The sequence below is a fragment of the Camelus ferus genome, chromosome 13, assembly GCF_009834535.1.
Source record: "Camelus ferus isolate YT-003-E chromosome 13, BCGSAC_Cfer_1.0, whole genome shotgun sequence".
NCBI classification, from domain to species: Eukaryota; Metazoa; Chordata; class Mammalia; order Artiodactyla; family Camelidae; genus Camelus; species Camelus ferus.
In genome coordinates this window covers 8959015-8977784 of record NC_045708.1, presented here as the reverse complement: position 1 = coordinate 8977784, position 18770 = coordinate 8959015, and the positions used below count along the sequence as shown (strand labels likewise).

Here is an 18770-nt window from a genome sequence, read left to right as displayed (position 1 = left end):
ACCTCTTTCTTCAGAGCCCACAGCAAGGTGCCAGGAGAAAATTACCTCCTCTAAACTAGTGCCAATCTGGATAACTCTGCATTCACGACTTTCTCCCTGCCAGTATTTAAACACTCCATTCTGCTGGAAGCCTATGGGCCAGCCACTAGCCTAGCCTCTGATAGCTGAATGAATAAATGAATGAATAAATGAATGAATGGATGAATGGATAGATGGATGGATAGATGAACATTTCCACTTTTCAGGGCTCAGGAGAATGAATCAACTTACCCGCTCACCCCAACCACAAACAGGGCTCAGGCCCCCTCATGTGTTAAAACTAGAGGCTGCTGGTTACAGCCTCAATCAAGATTACTCAACCTGGGGGGAGGTTTTTCTCTTGACCAACAGCGGAACGCCCTCAGTGAAAGAGGAAATGAGCTCAGTTTTGTAGACTGGAATCAGTCTCTGTAATAACTTTTCTGGACCCTAGCTAGGGCCGGAGTCCTGCACGAAAGGCTGCCTCCTAGGGAGGACTGCTCCGTAAGTAAATAACCAAATGAGTAAAGCCGGCTTTAGAAGGGCTGGCCTGGAACACAGCATCTTAACGGGGTGTTGCGGTGTTCGGGAAACACTCACCATCTGCTCGGAAACGGAGCTCCTGATTCACGCAGGCCCTGATTTTGCAAGAGTGAAAAGAGAAGCCCCTTTGCTGACCTCATCATCTACCCATGCAGCTCGCAGGCAGCCCAGCTGTGAGCCCAGGAGGATGAGACCCAGCAGGAATGCCCAGAATGCGGCTGTGTTTCCACACACTGCCCTTGGCCTTGAGAGTAAGCTTGGATTAGGGGTTTGAAGTGTCCTTCAGTAAATTTTCTTTACATAATGTTCTGAGCTGAGGGATCTCCTCTGATCCTCCTTGCCATCTTTTTCCTCTTGTTCCAATGAATGGTGAAATCAGGCAGAACACTGTCTCTGGGGCTTATTTCTTTTATTTATTTATTTTTTTGGTGGGGGTTGGGGAGGCAGGTTGGTAGGTTTGTTGATTTACTTATTTTTCTTAATGGAGGTGCTGGGGATTGAACCCAGGACCTCGTGCATGCTAAGCAGGCGCTCTACCACTGAGCTAGACCTTCCTGGCTTCCAGGGCTTATTTCTGATGCCACTTTAGTTATCTCCCGAGGAACCCAACAGAGACGTCAGATTGAACGTCTTGCTGTTACCTTAAACTCACGGTGTCTGTAACAGAGTGTGTTAATTCCCACTCCTTCTCATCAAATTGGTTCCTCTTTTCTCATCCCTTCAATTTGACTTCTATCACCTGCTTTCTTGTCATTCCTGCCAAAAGGCTTGGGTCACTGAGTCTCTTCCCTCTTCCTCCTGCCAAATGTTGACTATGTACCAACTATTGTTCTTTTCAGTGCTCATTAAGACACAGTCCTAATTTCTTCTCTAAGGAGCAAAGGATACACACAAAGAATTAAAATACGGCAATAAGAATAGCCAAAGTGGAAGTGAGAGGCTATAGCTCAGTGGTAGAGCGCATGCTTAGCATGCACAAGGTCCTGGGTTCAATCCCCAGCACTGCTGTTAAAAATTGATAAATAAATAAACCTAACTACCTTCTTTCCTCCAAAAAAAAAAAAAAAAAAAAAGAATAGCCAAAGCAATCTTGAAAAAGAACACAGAGGAGGATTCACACTTCCCAATTTCAAAACTTACTACAAAGCTACAGTAATCAAGACCGTGTGGTACTGGCATAAGGACAGACGTGTAGATCAGTGGACTAGAATTGAGAGTCCAGAAAGAAGCCTACACATAATAAGCAACTGATTTTGACAAAGATGCCAAGATAATTCAGTGGGAAAAAATCATCTTTTCAACAAAATGGTGCTGAGACAACTGGATATCCGCACACAAAAGGATGGAATTACCTCTATTTCATACCATATATAAAAATTCATTTCAAATGAATCAAAGACCTAGATAGAAGAGCTAAAACCATGTAAGAGTTGGAAGAAAACATCAGAGTAAATCTTTGTGACCTTGGATTAGGCAAAGGCTTCCTAGACATGGCACCAGGGGTACAGGCAACAAAAGAAAAAATAGGAAGAAAAATAAAAAAGAAAAAAGATAAACTGGACCTCATCAAAGTTTACAAAATCTGTGCTTCAGTGGACAGGATCAAGAGATTGAGAAGTCAACCCACAGAATGGGAGGAACATCTGCAATTCATATGTCTCATAAAGGTCTCATACCCAGAATACAAAAAAGACTGCATCAAAAAAGAGACAACCCAATTAAAAAAAGAAAAGACAACCCATTTTAAAATGAGAAAAATATATGAATAGACATTTCTCCAAAGAAGATACATACATGGCCTAAAAGCACACGTAAAGATGTGCAACATCGTTAGGGGAATGCAAACCAAAACTATAATGAGATACACCACTTCGAACCCATTAGGATGATTACTATTTAAAAACAAAAAACCCAACCAAACGGAAAATAACAAGTGTTGGCAAGGACGTAGAGAAATTCTTGGAACCCTTGGTGTAGCCACTTTGGAAAACAGTTCGGTAGTTCCTCAAAAAGTTAAACATAGAGTTACCACACAACCCAACAATTCTACTCCTAGGTACATACTTGGGGGAAATGAAAGCGTATGTCCACATGAAGACTTGTACATGGATATTTATAGAACCATTACTGTAACAGCCCCAGAGCGGAAACAACTCAAATGTCCATCAACAGGTGAACGGATGAACAGAATGTGGTATAGCCTTAACATGGAATATTATTCAGCCATAAAAAGGGATGGAATTCGGACTCATGCTACAGCATGGATGAACCGAAAACATCATGCAGTGAAAGAAGCCAGACACACAAGACCACATACTGTACGATTACATTTATATGAGATACCTAAAAGGTAAACCTGTAAAGACAGAAAGCAGATTAATGGTTGCTAGGAGGGTGGGGGAGGGGGAAATGGGAGCAACTACTAGTGATTTGGGGCTTTAGAGGAGGGGATGACAAAAATGTTCTGAAATTGACAGTGTTGGGGGAGGGGATAGCTCACGTGGTAGAGCGCATGCTTAGCATGCACGAGGTCCTGGGTTCCATCCCCAGTACCTCCTCCAAACATACATACATAAATAAACAAACAAACAAACAAATAAATAAAATTGACAGTGGTGATGGTTGTACAACTCTGAATATACTAAAAACCACTGGATTGTTTTAAAGGGTTAATTTTATGATATGAGAATTACATATCAGTAAAAAATTTAATACAGTGATGAGTGTTGTAAGAGGTGAATAATAGGAAATCAGGAAGTGAGGAAAGAATAATGAGGAATCTGGAAATACTGAGCTGCAAGTCTTACTGGCTCTTCTTCCCAAAAATCTGATCTCACTCAGCCCTTTGTTGTCACCACACTTAGTCCCTTTACCTCCTGACTCTCCCTCTCCCCCGAGACTGGTCCCGTAAACTAGACTCAGTCCCATATGGTGCCCTTGTCATCAAGTTTTCTCCTGACAACCACTGTTCATCCCACCCCGCTTCCATTTGCCTACTGCCTACAGAAGAAGGTCTACCTCTCGCATGGACAAGGACTCATCCTTCCCCCAATTTCCTGCCACTTCCCAACTCAACGCCCCCGGCTCCAGCCAGCCCTCATGGCTTTTCCTAGCCCTGGGTGCCCACCCCTCTTCCCACACAAACTCCAGAGTGCTCGTGTTTCTGTGCCTTTGCTGAAGCAGTCTCTTCCACCTGTATTGCCCTTCCCTGCCACCTTGTCCAACCAACCCTGCCATTTTTCACAGCCAAGATCAAGTCCCATCTTCCCCACCAGACTTCTTCCAGCTCCCGAAGGCCACAAGAACCTCACCTCCAAACCAGCAGCAGACGATGGTGTGTGCAACCCTGATCTGCCATTTCACGCTGCCTTGTTTGTCCTTGTGTGTGTGCACCACGCACACACCTGCCTTCCCTCTGTGTGTGAGCTGCTGCGGTCCCCTGTATGATGCCTTTCTCACTCTTAAAGCTCTTAACGTGTGTGCTCTATAAACACTCAAGGGGGCAGGGATCATGTCCTTTAAGTCGATACCCCGACCCCAGTCCAGCTCTTCAATCTGAATTGTGTGTCTAACAGATAACAAGTGGTGTTGCTGCTGTAAAAGTTACTTGAAGAAGTCAACCAGCTGACTTTGCTGGGTGTCCCTTGGTGGCCTCAACCCTGAGCATAGCTGGCTGTTGTGCTGAATATTTAGGGGGCATAGGCTCTGGGGTTGGGCTGCCTGGATTGAAGTCTCACCGTTGCTATTTACTAGCTGTGTGTGTGTAAGTTACTGAACCTCTCCGAGCCTCTTTGCCCAACTATAAAAGACACATAGCTCCTACCTGTAGGTCTGTCATGTGGATGAAGTAAAACGGGGCTTGGAAAGTGCTTGACACTAGGTGCTCGGGAACGTCACCTGCTATTACATAGTTGCTGCTATTAACACCTCCCAGCCAGAATCTAGCTCCCTTCATTTTGTAGATTCAGAAATGTCACCTTATTATAGGATGACCTCAGATGAAACTTTCACACTAGCCAAACTCCCAAGAGGCCAGGAAATCAAACAGCTTATTTAGAAAGGGAAAGAGCGTTCCAATGCTTTCTACGCATATTTGCTATTCGAGGCATGCCCTTCTCAAGAGTGAAATACCTGAGAAGATGTCTGGTGGGCACAGAATCAAGGCCAGGGGCAGGGCAGTTGGGTGGAACACATTTCCCGACTGTGACAGAATAGGGATCCCTGATTCATCATAGGAACATCTTGCCTGACATCAGAAGCCCTACAGCCACCAGATAAGACATCCGGCATACTAGCCGTTAGCAAGGATAACGTTCACCTTGTCTGACTCACAAAGAAGTTACTTAGTAAATATTTGTTAGGTCAATGCATTCCTTGGGCAAGGCAGCTTCAACATCGTAATCTACTCCTTCCATCTAGATTCTAGGCAAACAGACTCCCCTCTCCTTTGGGCAGGATACCACTCACTGGATTGCAGCCTTGCTTTTTGTTGTGTTTTACCCACCCAGATGGAGACATGGTGATGAATTACCAGAAGTACTCTGCTCTCATTAGCAACATGCTTAAGCATCTTCCAGCCACCCTTCCCTGCTTCCCATCTGTATGTCTATGTAACCGCCATTCCCCTGCCTGCTACAAATGTAACAATGGCAATTTTTTTACCCCACTGTGGCTCAGTGATAATCTCTCTATTGCCTGGAGCCCTGGCAGCACTGACCCTCTGGACAGAGGTCGAGAGCACATCTTCCTCCGGAAAGGTGATTATCCTATTGGTAGGTTTGTTGTTTTTTGGTTTGTGGGTTTTTGTTTTTTTTTTTTTTTAATTCCCTTGGCATAACATTTAGCTTTGCCCTGACAATTTCAGTTTGCAGCTCCTCAGACAACTAGGTGAATGGGGTGGCTGGGTCTGCAAGTTTCCTTCCGAGCTTAGCGTGATTCCCCTCAAAGGATAAACTCATCTCCTCTGAGCAATTCCCAAGGAAAAGGCACTCGGCCAGGTGAAAAGTTGGGAGAGCCCATCCATCCCTACCTGTGGAAGCTCAAGGGGTGCTGGCCGTGGGCTGGCCGGCCGGAAGCAGGCTGCTTGGTGGGCGCTGGGGTGAGACAGGCGGGAAGGAAACAGTCCCCTTGTTTTCCTGCCTTGGATGAAGTTCGCAAAATTCCAGTTGTTCCATAACCTGCCTCTAACTCATAGCCCCCGGATAAAATGCCTCATCACTTTCCTTTCCCAAAATGTTTAAGAAATCAGTAGGGAAAGGATTCAGAACCCCAGGCAAAAGGGGCTATTAATGGTCCGCCCACCCCTGCGGGAATCCTAAGGCTTATCTCAGTAACCCACCCCCTTTGCCCCTAATCATTTGATTCCCTTCCAACAAAGCACTCTCATTGGAGATTTCCTTGGCATATGCAAAGAATGACAAGATTCCTTGGAGAGCCTTGCAGGGTCTGACGTAGCTTCTTCAAGTGAGTTTCACAAGGCACTGCCAGGTATCCGAGCCTCTGCTCTCTCTCCACCCTCCCCCGTAATATTTCTACAAGTGGTAATCTGGCATGTCTGTTCTTGGAAGCCAGAAATATGACAAATATTCAGATAAGCCACTGGAATTTAAAGCACACGTTTGTTGTTTTGCTGGTGAGGACTGCAGGGCGTGCTTTAGGTTAGGTTAGGTGTGCCTCCCTCAAAAGTGCATATAGTTCAAATCTGCATCTTGCACAGTACCCCGCACTTCAGGAAATGCTGAATTACTATCTGGGGACTGAATTAACGAATCCTATTTTAATGGACTGTGACATCTTCATTCTTGAAGGAATATTATGATATGTATTAAATGTAAAGAACTTTTGATACCTTTCAAAAAATTTGTTTTCATGTTTAAGGAGTTTAAAGTGGAGGTTAACCTTTAATTTCAAGTTCAACCTTCTTTCTTCTTTCCTGTGTAGCGCAGCAAAAAAAAAAAAAAGTTTGAGGTTTGGAGTTAGGCCCGTTTTTTGAATGCCGGTTCTAGCATATTCTGAAAATAATAATGTATAATTTAAGGAGCTGTAATGATAAAATGAGGGAACTGTGACATTCCTACCACGTGGTGGGGGATGGGAATGGAGGGAGATGGTGTCCCTTGTACTTGGCCACACCATCCACTGTCACACCAAGGTTTGGGGTCTTTGTAATTCTCAGTATAGTTACTCACCAGCCACTCATTTCAGAGGCCAGAGAAAGAGAAGGGGCCTCCTACCTCTGCTCAGCCTGATTCCTCCCTATTCATCAGGTCCCAGCTTAGCCTTCTCATGCTTGGATACTTCTTTTTAAAAATGTGCTTTTCTACAGGGAACTATATTCAATATCTTATAATAGCCTTTAATGAAAAAGAATATGAAAATGAATATACATATGTATATGCATGACTGGGACATTGTGCTGTACACCAGAAACTAACATATTGTAACTGACTGTACTTCGATAAAAATTTTTTTTAATTTGCTTTTCTATATTAAATGCTACTTTAGATCTCATACGCCAGTGTAATTGATAGCCTCCCTCACGTAGGCTCTAACAGACCTGAGATGCCTTAAAGTGCAACAAAAACTCTTAGCAACTCACAAAGATTTCAGAGCCTCTGAAACTGGCAAGCGTTTTGGGGAAATTACAGGGAAATTTGTTCCCTGTATGATTAATCCTGGGTGGATTGGTCCCGGAAAAGCTCATGTGGGCTTCTAGCACATAGCAGCCTGCAGCGTTTAGCAGAAATAAACCATCTAACGGAGAGGCCCTGAAGTCTGTGTTTTGGATGCAAGTTCAGAGTGACGGTGGGGCCTGACAATGGAGGAAAATGCCAGATGTGCGGACAACAGAGCTCCTTTGAATCCACTGACATCTCCAGAGACAACACGTGGGACCAGATTATACAACTGAACCAGATTACAGCACTAGATGAGGGAAACCCAGAGGGGAGGAGGATCCTTTGAGAAGGATAATAAAATTCATCACCATAATTACCCCCAGCCCTGCTCCCCAACCAGAGCCAACAATGGCTCAGCTCAATGAAGTTATTCATCCATATTCAAGTTGCCTCCCTCATTATCCTCAGACAAAAACCCTCCTGGGCCTCAGCTCCTTGCCAGCAGCCCAGCAACTCTGCATCCACACGCAGTCCCACAGCCCCGGGGAGGGGGTGGGGATCCTTCTGTCTTTAGTAATCTAGTTTCTATTACCAGTGGTGGCTGTTTTCTCAGACAAGGTTTACCACTACTCTTTGGGAGTACCTTTGATATTCAGGACTGGCTGAAAGATAATTACAGTTAACCTGTCCCTGGGGAGAAAACGGAGGATGCTGCCCACTGGCCCTCTTTCCTGAGCAGAGCTGGGATGCTCAGTTTGGGGGCCTCCCACACCTTGCCCTGGTGAGCACAAAATAGTGTCATTTATACACTGTCTCCCCAAAAAGGAAATGTAACTGAAACGCAGAGCCGTGTATATCTCCCTGGAAAGAGAAGTTCCAAAGATAGATCAGCCACGAATAGCCCAAGGCCCTGCAAAGAGCGCTGCTCGGTCTCTCCGAAGCAGACGGCCTGGCACAGAGTAAGACACCCTGTATCACTTCTCTACGGCTGGGTATTTTTGTCTTTGTGTAGAATTATAGACGCCTCGGTCAGGTCCACTTCTCCCTCAAACCCCTCCCTCCAAGCAGGATTCCTCTGGCACCAGGCCTACTTGGATCCTCAATTTGGAAAATGTAAGAGCTTTCCTTCCTCAACCTCCAACTCCAAAGATAACGAGTTAGCTCACAATGCCTTCAGCCAATACTTAGTGAGCAACTACTATGCACTGGATATTGTCGGGGCCCTGGGGATCAAGGCCAAGACATAGCTGTGTCCACGGGAGCTTATAGATACAAATAAAAACCCAAGAAAGATAAAGCATTGACCAGTATGCATGGATGCCACCAACACAGCACACTGGGCAGAAAGAGGCAAGGGCAGGGGGTCTAAGTAAGAAGAGGGAAGGGGAGATGGCCCCACCATCAGATGTAGTGCAGCGAAGGTCTAAGGAGTCAACTTGTTGACCTTGTTGGACACATGGCCCCAAAGGAACTTAAACTTCAAAGTTCACAACGGTCCTCCATTCCCTCATGCACTCAGGACCCTCCATTTCAGTCCCCTCCACACACACTTTACAGAGGACAACGGAGGAGTCCTCTCCCAGGGGTTTGTGCCATTGATGGGGTTCTGACTGTGTCCAGTGTTCAGGGGCACTGGGTGTAAGACCTGGCAGCCCCCAGAGGGAGACCATCGCTGCCCGGGGGGAACCTCACCCCCACCCCAGGGACCCAGAATGCCCCTCCAGATTCCATGGGTCCAGTTTCTTCTGAGGCCACGGGTGTTTCTCCGAGACACAGCCCTGCAGGAAAGCCTGGTCGGTCCCACCAGTGGCAGGCTCCTGGTGGCTATCCTTGCATTCTATCTCTTACGAGCCAGTCAGGGGTGGCAGGAGGTGGGCTGCCTCTGTGGGAGGCTCCCTCTGCTCCCCACCTGCTGCCTGTGGTTCGGGGTCTCCCCCGGCACCCCGCTCAGATCTTCCTCTGGGACCTGGCACCAGCTAAGTCCGCTGTCTCCTTCTTCTGGGTCCTCCAGGCTCCTGCGCACACACACTCCCGGCTCCCCTCTGCTCTCCTGGGCAACCTCACATACCAGGCCCAGGCATTCCCGCAAGTCCCGGCTCGCTCGTCCGCACCAGCAGCTGCAGGGAGCCCCGCCTGCTGGGTCTTACCTCCTGCCAGGACCCAGAGCGATGCGCTTCCCAAAACGCAGAACAGAAGTGGCACTTTCCACATTTTCTTAGTTGACTTGTTCTTTGGGGCCGGGGCGGCAAGCAGTTAGTTTCTGTGCTGGGGGAAAGGTTGTTTAAAATCTCCCCGCAGCCACAGGCCCTCGTCTGGAGGAGCGCGAGAGTGAGGGACTGGAAGGCGGGGAGCAGAAGCCTCAGCGCGGGAGGGGTCCCCAAGCTTCCTTCGCCCGCAGCCGCCGCCGCCGGAGGAGCAAACTTTGCAGTTGGCAACTGTCGGATCGGAGTCAGCATTTATCTCCCCCGACGAGGGCGGAGAGAGCCGACGGTAAGGTGGTCTCAGTCCCGGACTCCCTAGGACCGCCCTCTGCCTCTGTTTGGCCGGCGCCAAAACGATGACCTCAGGCCAGGTTTAAAGTTACAGGGCCGCGGCCGCGGGGGCTGCCGCGACGCGCGGGGGCGCCGAGCCCGGGCAAAGCTGGCCTTTATTCTGTTCCCCGGCCGGAGGAAAAGGGGCACAAGCGATAAGTGATTTTTTGGGGGGAGGGGGTAATTTTTAAGCTTGATTATTCCGTTTTTAAAGAGTAAGACACAAGCTTAGGTTTTTCTTCTTATGAGAAGTGAACTGTTCTTTGTGTGGCGAGTAATTTTAGAACCAAGCACGGGATTGTTCTTGTAAATATTGAATTTGATGGCCGTCCTCATCTGGGTGGGCCAGGGGCGGCTCGCGTTGGTAAATTGCGCCCTTGTCCAAAGGCCGCGAGCGGACGTCCCCCACTCCCACCCCCGGGGGGTTGCCCCCAGAGAATTGGCTAGGAGCTTGGCAGATTCAGTGGCTTCGGCAGTTTCGGGAAATAAGGGTTGAGCGCGAGATCCGCCTCTCCCTACTTTGGATACTGCGCTGTGATCCCGGGGGGCCCAGGACAGACGCGCGCAATCCGCGCGGCGCCACAGCCCGAGGACCTCAAAGGACCCAGCTGTTCACCAACCTGTGTGCACTTGCATCTAGGACTCGTCCCCTTTAATCCTGGACCTTGGCCCCCAAGTCCTCACTTCACCGGTTTAAGCAATCTCGCCCTGATCTCAGGTACAGGATGTTAACAACAGGAGGAGAGTTTATATTTTTTAAATTTTACTTCCTTTTGAACTATTAGAATTATTTTTTTTTTCTTTTAAGGGGAGGAGTTGGAGAGGTGGTCCACTCCCAGATGCCACAAATTCCACTCGTCGAAAAGAACCAGAAGACGAATGCTCCAAAGCTCCATCCTGGGGTGAAAATTGGTTGTTTTCAGATCCTTTTTCTAAACTCCCAATTCCAAATTTACTTTGTCATCAGAATCACATGGGGAGATTGTTCAAAAAGCTCAGATTCCTGAGTTCCACCTCCTGCTTCTGAATCAGAACTTTGGGAATTCATATTTTAGGCCGGTGTCCACGGGGATATTTAGTAAACCCAGCCCCCTGGCAGCCCTTCTCAAACAGCAGTGAACCTTTGAATCCCTGAGAGGGTCGTTAAAATGTAGTGAGTGCAGCTTCATAGGGAGAGTCTGCATTTCTAAAGCTCTCCCAGGTGAAGTCTTGTCCTGGGGCTAAAGGCTAGGAGCTGAGCCCTGAAATAAGAGGAGGAGCAGACCCCGGGGAGTCAAGCGTTGGAAACTTAAGAAGAAGACTCGAGATGGGATACTCTGAACCCGCTTCCCCATCCTGCAAATGCATTTTATTGGTATTACTGCATTACCGGTAATGTTCGTTGAGAGACTGAAGGGCGCATGTGTTGTCTGTCCTGCTGATGGAGAATAGATGCAAATCCACTCCAAAGTCAAAAGGAAAGAAAGAAAGAAAGAGAGAGAGAGAGAGGAAGGAAGGAAGGAAGGAAGGAAGGAAGGAAGGAAGGAAGGAAGGAAGAAAGAAAGAAAGAAAGAAAGAAAGAAAGAAAGAAAGAAAGAAAGAAAGAAAGAAAGAAAGAAAGAAAGAAAGAAAGAAAGAAAGAAAGAAAGAAAGAAAGAAAGAGAAAGAAAGAAAGAAAGAAAAAGAAAAAGCTAGACAGCCTTCACTTGGAAGTGGAGATGAAATGAAGCCTCGGTGGGAGAATGGGTTAACTGCAGCTCATTTAGAGGCTGCCTGGGGCTGCATTATGACTGAAGGGGAATCTCCCCCACCCCTAGCCCCACAGGGATGTGTTTGGAATCTACAAGGTTGGTCTTTTAGAGGATGGAGGAGGGGGAGTTCAGAGGGAGTTGGATCCTGTTGGAGGCCATCCTGGGGATGGGGAGAGGGGCTAGGGTGGGGAGTCTATAGACAGGGCCAAGTGCTGTTGGTCTGAGTAACTGGGAGTGTCTGGGCCTAGTGGGGAACTTCCCTCAACAACTCCAGCAGCAGAGAGAGAGGGGATGCTGGCCCGGGCACGGGGTTGGAGCCACGTGCACCTGGATGACTCACGGTTAGACTAAAGAAGCTGCAATGAGACAAGTCTGAGACCAGCCCAGATAAGGGAAGAAGGAAACAAGTAGTGTATGTGCCAGAAGATTCCTACATTCTTGTGAAACAGCTTGAGTGCTGAATGCAGTGACTGGTTAAGATAACAGTGACCTTTACCCAGGACCTCCAGCACTGTCTCATTTAATCCTCAAGACACCCTCTGGGTTAAGAATATTGATAATACCCATTTTACATCTAAAGAAATCGGTTTTTCGAAGCAGCGTGGTTTCCAAAGCAAGTATGCCTCAGATTCGCCCAGTTAAGATGAAGACGCTGAGAGGTGGGCCCTGCCCCAGAGTTGCTGACTCATAGTTTGGGGAGGGGGGTTGTTGAGAATTTGCATTTATAACAAATTCTCAGGTGCTGCTGCTGCTGCTGCTGGTGGTCCTGGGGCTCCACTTTGAGATCCACTGGTTTAGAGACTCCGGGTCGTCCAGAACGAGAGGTGGAGCCACCATCCCTCTGTTGCAGGATGTGAGCCTGTTGGATAGTGCTGTGTCTTGCTTAAGGATCTGGAAGGAGAGGTATGCAAGTTGCTTTTAAGGAGTAGGAGCCTCTCCCCAACCCGAGCTGGGGGAGCCGGGGAACTGAGCTACCGCAGGAGAAGGGGCAGAGCCAGAGCACTCAGCCTAGGACTCTCCACCCTGAGGGATGCTGCAGCTGGGATCCCGCATGTGCCGTGCATTCTCCGAGGCCTCTGTAGAGTCCGAGAGCGGTGGGCAGAGCTTCCCCAGCTGCCCGGGAAGACTTCTCAGCATCTTCTCTTGCTTCCAAACACACACTGCTCCGGAGCCGAGATACCACTGGATGGAATCTCCGATAGTAAAGGCATCTCGGTGACTCAGGGATAAATCCTGCAGTGAGGTGAGTGAGCTGGGCCCCAAATGTACTTAACAGAAATGGGATGAGGCTGAGGGTAGGGGTGGCAGGTGGGGAGTTGTGCTGGGACGGAAGGAACCCACATCAGCTTGCTTTGTTGGAAAGAGCCTCAGTGTTTAGGAATCACAGTTCAGCTCCATGGTGGCCTCGGCCAACATGAGCCTCAGTTTCTGCTTCTATAAAATGGGTGTGTTATTCCCACTTTGGGGGCTTCTATGCACAGCAAGGATGTGTGTGTAACTGATGTGATGGTCGTTTCTGCCAGGCCCTGCCCGGTTCTCAGCCTCTTCAGTCCTCCAGTGCCCACCTCTGCCCACCTGAACCCTCAGCCAGCCCCAGCCTCCAGGGCAGAGGTTCTTGACGTGAACCCAATAGAACTGGCTCCTTTATGCCTAAGGAAACCCAGCTGAGAAGGGACTTGGCATCAGTTCATCCCCTGCTGGTCCAACCCTCCCCTTGGGCCTGGTTCTGAGAGCCCCCTGGATCCCTGTCTGGCTGCCTGGGCCCAAGGCCCCCCTGGGAAACTGGACTATCTCCAGTTCCACCCAGGAGCTAGTGTTCTGCATCAGGACCCCAGCTGGAGGCTGGCTCCTGCCATTCCACTCATAGGAAGCTGGCTTGGATTTCTGACCCATTGGGCTGCCTCTGTTTGCCAGAGGGCCCCATCTTTCTCCAGGTGTCTCCCCAGTTGTCAGTCCCTCCTATTGTCAGAATCAAACTATCACATGCCCTATTCCAGTGGGATGCACACAGTTTTGCTTGCAGACTCCCTAAAAGAATTTCGAAAAACTGGGTGCCAATTATTTTTCATCATAGAATTAAACAAGTATATTTTTAATGGGAGGTGGAACATATTAAACACTTTGTAAAAAGAAATAAGATGAAGACTGACTGTAATTGGGAAATATTTTATGTCACAATTTGATAACACAGCGAATAAGCATGCTGATCATGAAAAAAATGATATGAACATTTTATCTATGAATTTTTAACCATACAGCTTGACATTTTTTGATAGAAGTCCTCGGAAACTTTCCAGTTACACTTCAAAGAGTCAGCATCACTCACAAATTTTTTTTTAGGTTTTGTTTATTTACTACTGTATTATTTAATTATTTTCATTTTGGCAGGTGGGGGTAATTAGGTTTGTTTATTTTTAGAGGAGGTACTGGGGGTTGAACCCAGGACCCCGTGCATGCTAAGCATGCGGTCTACCACTGAGCTATACCCTCCCCTGTCTACTGAAATAAAATCACACAACCTAAAAGTTGAGAGTTATGTTTTATTTGGTGGACATTTCTGAGGACTCAATCCCTTCGAGCCCCTCCCAGATCGCTCTGAGGGGCAGCACCGAAGAGGTAGGGGAGGAGCCAGGATATACAGGAGCTTTACAACAAAGACCAGGTAGTCGGAACATGAAAAGATTAACTGTTAACTGAAGAAAACCAGGCATCTCAAGTTAAAGAATTTAGTGCTTTTCTCTGTATGGGAGGGAGCAAACATTTGGGCTCCTTGAAATCATTCCTTTGACAAGCACCTGGCTATCTAGGGCCAGTGTCCTGTCCTTTCACATTCTGAGTCCCCTCAGGCTGCAGAGGCAGCCTTGTCTCCACTGGGGGGTGGCAGCAGTGGCTGATAACTTGGTGGCTTCAGCATTCTTTGTTTACTGATATGGTTTGCAGTATTTTTCGTTCATACCCCCATCACTTACGAATTTTTTAAATGATGTGCATTTGTTGATTTTTTTTCATGATAAAACTATGCGTTCATTAAAGAAAACAGGAAGATAGAAAAATTACCATACGCCCAGCTATCCTTGTATGTTATCCTTGTATGTTTGTTTGCAACTTTTCCTTTTGACATAATTTCAAATTTACAGAAAAGCTGGAATAGTTCAAGGACTCCCATATACCCTTTACCCAGATTAACAAATTTTGTTTATATTTTGCCCCATTTGCTTCATCGTTATCTGTACATTTATGTACATTTGCGTGTTGGTTTTGTTCTGAATTATTTGAGAGCAGTGGAGACACTGTGCTCTCTAGGCCTACGTGCTTGGAGGTAGATTTCTTTTTTTTCTTTTTTAATCTTTTATTTATTTGTATTGAAGTATAGTTCTTTTTTAAAACTTTTTTTATGGAGTTATAGTCATTTTACAATGTTGTGTCAAATTCCAGTGTAGAGCACAATCTTTCAGTTATACATGAACATACATATATTCATTGTCACTTTTTTTTTTTTTTTTTTTTTGCTGTGAGCTACCACAAGATCTTGTATATATTTCCCTGTGCTATACAGTAGAATCTTGTTTATCTAGGGGGTAGATTTCTTAAAGACAAAGACGTTCTCTTTTGTAGCCACAGTACGATTAGCAAAATCAAGACATTTAATATTAAAACAGTATTATTGTCTAATCTACAGTCCATGGTCAAATTCTGACAATTGTATCTTTAATGTCCTTTATAGATTTCTTTTCCCCCCAGGATCTAATCCAAGACCTCACGTCGCACTTGGTTGTTTGTCCCCCAAAGATCTTGGAATTCTGCTTCCCCTCCTCTTCACCCTTTTTGAGCTTGATGCCTTTTGAAGACAATAGACAAGTTACTTTGTAGAATGTACTTCAGTTGGGGTTTGTCTGCCCTTTCCTCACGATTAGATCCAGATGTGCATTTTTGGCTGGATGACCACAGAAGGACGTGTTTTCTCAGTGCGTCACCTGAGGAGGCTCCGGATGTCAGTTCCCAAGGTCAGCACGTGAGTGCTAACCGATCCCTTGGTCAAGCCCTTAGGATCCTGAATTCAGAACGTCGTTGTGGGCCAAGCCCCGCACTTAACAGCAGGTATGCAAAACAGGGAATGACTGTGTGCCACATCACAACCCTGGGGCTAAAGAGATTTTTTTCACCCCAGAAAAATACTCCATAATAAAATTCAGGATGGATGAGAAGCTGCCTTTTTTCTGTAAGTGGCAGAAGGGTTATGATGAAGAGGCATTGCATTTTCCCAGCAGTTTTATAGGAAAACTTAGAATCATAGAGGATTTGAGAAACTGATCCACTGCTGACGTGCCCTGGGGGAAATCTGTGTACATCACAGTTTGAAGACCCCCTGCCCTGTCCCCCTGCCTGGCTCGGTCTCCTGCCGGCATTAGGGCCACCTTTCGCCATCCCACTGCAGTTAAAGGGTTGAGCCAATGTCTTTTAAGCTACGGCATCTCTCTGCCCCTTTGAGGATATCGTGAGCTCCCTGCAGCTGGGAGCAGGTTGAGCACACGATATACCTTCAGCCAGCTTGACTATGCAAAGACTGAATGAATGGGGCAGCTTTTAAGATTTCTGAGATGCTGGAAAAGCCCTACAGACATATCTCCAAATCTTGATACACACCCCTGTCACCCTGCAAACTGGCTGATGGCTGAAGTTCCATAAACAAGATTCAGTCCTTAGCTTAAATCCCTTTTAGAAACTTGATCCCTTTTAGAATGCAAGCATCCGTGGGAAGGATGGCATGTAGCACCATGAGTCTGGCAGAGTTGGCTGTGAATGGCTTTCCCAAGAGCAGGTTTTGCTGCAGTGTCAAGGGGACTAGTTTCTTGGAGATCGCCAAGAAGAAGGTGCACAAAGCAGAAAGCTCTGGGATGCTAAAGACGTGTTTTAGCTGCTTCATCGTTTCGTTTGGTCGAGAAGCAGCCCAGGATTCATGCTGTTGTTCATCCACTGTCATAACTCACTGGTTCACTCATTCAGGAACTGTTTCCGGATGCTAACTGTGCGTCCAGCAAGGACGGCTGTGACGTCTCCTGGGTTTGCCTGGAGCCGGTCCTCCTCTAACAGACACACCACACCATCAACCCCCCGGTCAACGCTCCACTCTTACCCCTCATCTTGGTAGAGGAAGGCTGAATGTTTGTCACCGAGGCGGGGCCCTGTGGCTGTCTTGGGCTGTGGAACGAGGTTCGATGTTCAGTCCTTCCCTGGTCTATTAAAAGCACGGAGCATTGGCTTGAAGCAGTAAGGAAAATATTCAACTCCGTGAATCAACAGGCTTCTGTGCACTGTGTCGTCCTGGGGGAGCCTTGGGCCCCTTTGCTGGACACAGAGTGGGATCCACAGACTCCAGGAGGGTGGAGAGCTCTGACCTGGCCCAGGGTGTGAGCGTCCCCGTCTCCGGAGGAGCTGAAACGCCCCATTTTATATGCTTAGAATCTGATGTTGGCTCCACACTGCACCAAAGAAATGCAAAAAGAGAGCTCACTCAGGCCATTGGTAATTTTTTTTTTCACAACAACAAATTGCTTATTTAATATACTTCCTCCTTCTCCCTGCCCAAAAGGAAAAACTGGCTGAATCCACCAGTGGGTTTGGATTCACGTATGTTCGATGTTTGGGAGAAAAGGCTCACTGATTCCTTTAATGGGTTGGGAACATAGAGTCAGTTTTTTATTTGTTTTGTTTTTTATTTTGTTTTGTTTGTTTGGAGTTGTTGTTTTTCACTCAACACTGAGTTTTTAATGGACGGACAAGCATGGGGGAGAGATGGATTTTTTTTTTTTAACAACCCAGACGGATACACACAGAAAGCTCCTTTCATTGGCATGTTCAGGGGGCCCCTCAGAGGCTCAGCGCTGCTTGGCAAACAGTCTGAATGAATGCGTCTCAGTGTGGGAGGCTGGGAAGTCGAGTCGGGATGGGGCTGAGGCTGGTGTTTATCTTACTTGAAGGATGGTGGCCTTGAAGACATCAATCCCACTCTTTCTCTCCCTCAGTTTCCCTGGGCGGAAACTGGGCTGGTGAAAATGCTGGTGGCAAGACCTCTGTGAGCCAGTGAGAACACAGACCCCTCGGGCGTGACTGTGGGCGGAAGGCCCGAGCAACTTCATCCTTGATTCCGCCGGCTCCTGCCCACACGCCGGGTGATGCCAGTGCCCCCGCCGCAGACGCCGTGCCATCCCAGCCTGGAAGTCCCTGCCCAGAGCAGACGGAGTCCTTCCCTAGAGATGAGGCCAAGAGGCCCAGAGGACGAGACCCCACCCCGCCGCCCTCCTCTGGGCACAGGTCCCTTTGGAATAGTCTAGCTTGTGTTGATAGTTTGGGATCTCTTCTGTTGAGGTCCCAAATCTGTTTTGATCACTGTTCAGGAATCTAATTCAAAAATTCCAACTTTAGTGTCTGCCAAGAGGTGGGTTTGGCCGTGATGGGAAAACAGGAAAAGGCTTAAAAGTTAATAAAGCTGGAAGCAAACAGCTTTTATGTCAGCACTCCAGTGTCCGCTGTCCCCCCACCCCTGTCCCCAGCTGCCTTCAGGCAGGGCTAGGACTCTCCTTACACTGGAGCCGGATGTTTAAAGGGTTCTGGAGAGAAGTGAGGCACAGGGGAGTATCTGGGAGATGCTACTGGGGGCATTGAACTGGTTTCCTTGGCAAAGCCAGGGAACCCATCACCTTTTTATTACTGGCGCTACCAGCAGGGAGCTACAAAATGCGTTGTTTATTATTTCCTTCAATAACTACATGTGGACCATCCCACTGTGTGCCAGGCAGTGTCCGAAGCTCCAGGGACATGCAGGGAGCAAGGCATCCAGGTGGCTGTCTCTGAGCCTCTTATATGCCGTGGAGGAGACAGAGGACGCAGAAATAAATGAGGTATGCAGAGACTGGGATGCGGGAAAATGGGGTGCAAGAGGATGGTCGTGTCCCAGGTCCAAGGCGAGTCCCTGGGATGTGACCCACCAAGTGAGGGTCCTTGGCTTCACGCAGGAAAGAATTCAAGAGCCAGCCTTGGTAGAGTGAAAGTAGATTTGTTCAGAGCGGTGCACACTCCGTAGGCAGAGTGCAGGCTGTCTCAGGAGGCCAGAGAGGCCATGGGGCACTGGGCGGAGGGCGGTTAGGTTAAAGTAAAAGTAGATCCACAGTCCACGACCATGAGGTGGCTTGTTAGTTTTAATGGGCTCGGTAACTTCCCACACTAACAAGTGGGAGGATTATTCCAACTACTTTGGGGAAGGGGCGGGGACTCCCAGGAATTGGGCCACCGCCCACTTTTTAACCTTTTATGGTCAGCCTTGAAACTGTCAT

General features: G+C 47.6%; 1 protein-coding gene and 1 long non-coding RNA gene across 4 annotated transcripts in view; one reads left to right on the top strand and one right to left on the bottom strand.

Annotated features, from left to right (window-relative positions):
- Positions 1 to 9624, bottom strand: part of PDPN (podoplanin) — a 27313-nt gene extending 17689 nt beyond the window's left edge. Inside the window, exon 1 of one of the 2 annotated variants that reach the window (XM_032495228.1) lies at positions 9326 to 9624. In XM_032495228.1, the coding sequence (XP_032351119.1) occupies positions 9326 to 9389 (64 nt within the window). In that variant the 5' untranslated portion in view covers positions 9390 to 9624. The remainder of the gene's footprint in view (positions 1 to 9325) is intronic. The other variant, XM_014566905.2, reaches the window with a different exon arrangement.
- LOC116668256 lies at positions 9531 to 18770 on the top strand. Of its 2 annotated transcripts, none has more exons than XR_004325347.1 (4): positions 9531 to 9668; positions 10518 to 12682; positions 15164 to 16962; positions 17463 to 18770. It is a non-coding gene; the product is annotated as an uncharacterized LOC116668256 (long non-coding RNA). The 2 variants fall into 2 exon arrangements; XR_004325346.1 differs by having other exon boundaries at positions 15164 to 15537; positions 16444 to 18768.